The sequence below is a fragment of the Malurus melanocephalus genome, unplaced genomic scaffold (assembly GCF_030028575.1).
Source record: "Malurus melanocephalus ecotype Western Australia unplaced genomic scaffold, MMel_1.1 scaffold_169, whole genome shotgun sequence".
Lineage (NCBI taxonomy): Eukaryota > Metazoa > Chordata > Aves > Passeriformes > Maluridae > Malurus > Malurus melanocephalus.
In genome coordinates this window covers 4,280-8,868 of record NW_026623401.1, presented here as the reverse complement: position 1 = coordinate 8,868, position 4,589 = coordinate 4,280, and the positions used below count along the sequence as shown (strand labels likewise).

Sequence of the window (4,589 nt, the reverse complement as noted above, 5' to 3'; positions counted from 1 at the left end):
TCCAACCCAAATCCCAGAGATTCCAGAATTCCCTTGCACTGCCTTTTCCCACTGGGATACCCCAACAGCCCCACCACAAAGCACCACTTGGTTCCAGCACTTCCCGTTCCCATTCCCATTCCTGTTCCCATTCCAATCCCTGTTGTCATCCCCATTCCTCTTCCTGTCCCCATTCCGACCCCCATTCCCATTCCTGCTCATCCAGGTTTTCTACTGGAGCCACCTCTGCTACATCCCGGTGTGGCTCCTGCTCCTCCTGCACGGCCCYCACTTCTGGAAGTGGTTCCTCATTCCTGGATCCCTATTTTTCCTGGAGAAGGCGCTGGGCTGGGTGTGGCGCCGGGCGGGGGATCTGCGCATCCTGGAGGCCAACCTGCTTCCATCCAAGGTGGGCATCCCAAATCCCATCCATCCCAAATCCCATCCATCCCAAATCCCATCCATCCCAAATACCAAACATCCCAAATCCAAACATCCCAAATACCAAACATCCCACATCGCCTCCAACCCTGAGCCCATCCCACCTCCTCCTGGGACACTGGGAATGAAGGAACAAGCAAAAAGCTCCTTTATTTTCTTGCCTTTTTTTCCTATTTTTTTCAAGTGAAAACTCAGGGAACAACTGGAGCAGAAGGAAAACTCCTGGAACTTGGAATTTTTCCCCAAAATCCCGCASTTTGAGCCCAGCCTGAACTGGGATTTTGTGCAATCCCAACCAGGCAGCAAACAGGGAATAAACCCGATTTTCGGGCATGGAGCCTGGATTTTCCACTGTGGTTCCCGGATAGAGACTGGCGCTCATTATCCTTGGGGAATTCCCAGTTTTCCCGCTGCCCTTTTCCSGCAGGTGACACACCTGGTGATCCAGAGACCGGAATCCTTCCGCTTCCAGCCGGGAGATTAYGTCTACCTGAACATCCCGGCCATCGCCGCCTGCGAGTGGCACCCGTTCTCCATCAGCAGCGCTCCCGAGCAGCCAGGTCTGCCCCAGGATCCTGCCTTGGGAATGTTCTGCATCCCTGGGACCCCTTTCCCATCCCTAGGACCCTTTCCCATTCCTGGGATCCCTTTTCCTTCCCCAGGATCCATTTTCCATCCCCGGGATGATGTTTTTCCAGCTCGGACAGGGTTTGGAGCAATCTGAGATAGTGGAAGGTGGCCCTGCTCATGGGATGGGATGGGCTTTGAGTTCTTCCTGATCCCAACAATTCCAGGATTGGGGGCTTTATCCCACAGGAACACTCTGGCTGCACATCCGGGCTCTGGGCCAATGGACCACCAAGCTCCACGAGTACTTCCAGCGGCTGGAATTGCCTGGCCCAGAGCCGGAACCACCGGGGAAGAGCCGCAGCTGGGATCGGGTCAGTGGGATTGGGATCAGAGCAGAGAGATTGATCCCACTGAATGCTGAGCAGATCCCATGGGATCATCCCAATTTGCCGCTGGGGTGGCCGCCAGGGAATCCCTTGGGATGAACATTCCCTGCTTGTTCAGAAGGGTTTTGTGTCCCCTGAAATGGGATTGTGTTCCCTGGAATGGGATTTTGTCCTCCATGGATTGGGATTTTGTCCCCCATGGAATGGGATTTTGCACCCCACGTGTGGCTGTGACCCCAGGGGAGGGACAGTGGATCCCCAGGAGATTCCCAGTGGTGATTCCCAGCTTTGGTTTCCTAGGAAGGCTCCAAGGGGGGATCCGTGGCCACAGGCAGGGACGGAGCTGTGGAGTTGACGTCGTTCCGAGCCTCAGGAGCTGCTTCCCTGGAAAAGGACCTGGAGCAGGGAGTGAGCTCTTGTTCCCAATTCCAGAGGATAGGGATGGGGGTCACAGCCACAGGATCATCCAGAGAGATGATCCCAAATGGGATAAAGCTCCTTAAAAAGCTCCTTTTAAAGAAATTCCTTGGACATGATGGTGGGCAGCTGGAAGTGTATGCAGCCTGGTGGGAAGCCCCCCAGAATCCTGGGAATAGCAGGTTTGGGAAGGGTTGGGAATGCCACTGCTGCCCTCCCCTCACAGAGCCTGGCCGGGCTGGGGGAGACCCATCGGAGCTGCAGCATCAAGGTGAGAGTGTTCCCGCTTTTCCTTGGGAGCTGGGCTGGGATCAGCATTCCCAACTATCCCATCCATGTTCCTGACACTCCTTTCCCTGTGTCCCTGTTCATGGATGAATCCTTTGCTCCCAAAAAACCTCATAAAAGCTCCCAAATTCTGTGATCCCCTTTGTGCCCTTCTTCTCTGCCTGGGAGTCATTCCAGCACCTGGGTCTGGATCTGTCCCTGGGTCTGGATCTGTCCCTGGGTCTGGATCTCTCCTGGGTCTGGATCTGTCCCTGGGTCTGGATCTCTCCCAGTGCTACCTGGACGGTCCCTATGGAACTCCGAGCGGGCGGATCTTCACGTCGGAGCACGCGGTGCTGATCGGAGCTGGCATTGGGATCACGCCCTTCGCCTCCATCCTGCAGAGCATCATGTTCAGGTGGATCCTGCAGGGAGCTCGGGAATATCCCACAGAATATCCTAGGGAATATCCCTGACTGGATTTGGGATGCGTGCCTGGATAGACCGGTCCTCCGACGCCTCTTCCATAGGAATCTAACCAGGCATGGGAAGAAAAGAGAAGGAAAAGCAGGAAAGGGCAGGAAAGGACAGGAGGGAATAGGAAGAACCAGGAAGGAGGAAAAAGGAGCAGAAAGGGGGCAGGAAGGGGTAGGAAGAGAAAGGACGGGGCAGGAAGGAGCAGGAAAAGCAGAAAGGAGCAGGAAAAGCAGAAAGGAGCAGGAAAAAGTGGGAAGCACCAGGAAAAGCCAGAAGAGCAGCATTCCCTGTCCAGGTACCGCCGGAGGAAGCAGAGCTGCCCCAGCTGTGGCTTCTCCTGGAGCGAGGAACGGCGGGATGAGGGCATGACGCTCCGGAAGGTGGGAATGGGAACGGGAGGAGGAGGGGATGCGGGATCTGGGTTTGCTCTGGAATGGGACTGTAGGTCCAGGGCTTGGAGAGCCCAGGAGCGTCCCTGGGATCCAGGCAGTTTGGGAATGGAGGATTTGGAGATGAGATTTGGCCATGGGATTTGGTGGCGGGATCTGGGGATGGGATTTGGGAATGGGATTTGGTGGCAGATCTGGTGGTGAGATCGGGTGATGGATTTGGTGATGGGATCTGGTGATGGATTTGATGGGATCTGGTGATGGGATTTGATGGGATCTGGTGATGGGATTTGATGGGATCTGGTGATGGATCTGGTGGCTGCTCGAGCAGAGGTTCCGTGCCATTCCAGGTGGATTTCATCTGGATAACACGGGATCAACAGCACTTCCAGTGGTTCCTCAGCCTCCTGACCAAGCTGGAGACGGAGCAGGCGGAGCTGGAGCCGGGAGGTGAGCGGGAATTGTCCGGTGCCATGCCTGGGAAGAACCCCACCCCGATCCGGGAGGCCAGATGGGGGCCGGATCCCTGTCAGACCTGGGATTCCCGGGAATTGCAGGGAAGTTCCTGGAGCTGCACCTGTACATGACCTCGGCCCTGGGCAAGGGGGACATGAAGGCCCTGGGGCTGCAGGTGGCCCTGGATCTGCTGGCGGCCAAGGAAAACCGGGATTCCATCACCGGGCTCCGCACCCGCACCCAGCCCGGCCGCCCCGACTGGGCCAAGGTGAGGGCCGGAGTCACCGATCCAATCCCAAATCCTGCTTTTGGGATCCGCTGGGATTCCCAGGGAACTGGAATGCGTGTGGAGAGCCTGGGTTGGGCCAAAGCGGGAAGGGATCAGGGAATTATGGGAGGGGTTGAGTTGGAAGGGAATGGAAGGATCACTTCATCCCAGTGCTCTGATCTGGCCCAGGGATCATGGAATGGGATGAGAGAATCATGGAATGGGTCGGGTTGGAAGGGAATTGCACACCCCCGATCCCAAACCCCCAGATCTGAGCCCTTCCCATTGCAGGTGTTTGGGAATCTGGCGCAGGAGCAGCACGGGCAGGTCCGGGTGTTCTTCTGCGGCTCCGCGGGGCTGGCCAAGGAAATCCGGGAACACTGCCGGCACTTCGGATTCGGCTTCTCCCGGGAAAACTTCTGACCCCCAATATCCCCGACATTCCCACCGCATCCCGGCCTGGATCCGCTCTGTCCCGGCTGGGAGTGTGGGATAGGGTGGGGCCATGATCCTGGAACATCCGTGGCGGGATTTGGGATGGAGGAGATGGGGGTCCTGTGGCACCAAACTCCATGGATTTGGAATGAAGGGGATGAGGTCCTGGAGGGCTCTGGGATGGTGGGGATGGGTCCTGTGGCACCTTCCCGGGATTTGGGATGCTTTGGGATGATTTGGGATGCTTTGGGATCCCCCGGTGCCCACAGGAGGGTGCCGCCGCCCCGGGACCGCCCTTCCCTTCCCCTCTGCCATTTCCCCCTCCATCCCCAGATTCCCTGGGATCTGAGGAATAAATGAGGAAAAGATGGGAATGCTGGGGTTGATGTCGCTCATGGAAGCAATTCCAGCTCCTCGGCAAACCGAGGGAAATCCGGGAAGCAGTGCCTGCTCCCTCCAGCCCCGGAATCCGCGCTGGATTGGGGCTGGTTTTCCCGGTAAACC

General features: G+C 57.2%; 1 protein-coding gene across 1 annotated transcript in view; it reads left to right on the top strand.

Moving 5' to 3' along the window:
* NOX5 (NADPH oxidase 5) overlaps positions 1-4,332 on the top strand; it is an 8,648-nt gene extending 4,316 nt beyond the window's left edge. Inside the window, exons 6-15 of the mRNA XM_057372265.1 lie at positions 15-388; positions 848-980; positions 1,237-1,361; positions 1,677-1,784; positions 2,020-2,064; positions 2,354-2,478; positions 2,833-2,917; positions 3,277-3,376; positions 3,484-3,650; positions 3,942-4,332. Coding sequence (XP_057228248.1) covers positions 15-388; positions 848-980; positions 1,237-1,361; positions 1,677-1,784; positions 2,020-2,064; positions 2,354-2,478; positions 2,833-2,917; positions 3,277-3,376; positions 3,484-3,650; positions 3,942-4,073 — 1,394 coding nt within the window. The 3' untranslated portion in view covers positions 4,074-4,332. The remainder of the gene's footprint in view (positions 1-14; positions 389-847; positions 981-1,236; positions 1,362-1,676; positions 1,785-2,019; positions 2,065-2,353; positions 2,479-2,832; positions 2,918-3,276; positions 3,377-3,483; positions 3,651-3,941) is intronic.
* Positions 4,333-4,589: the final 257 nt, after the last annotated feature.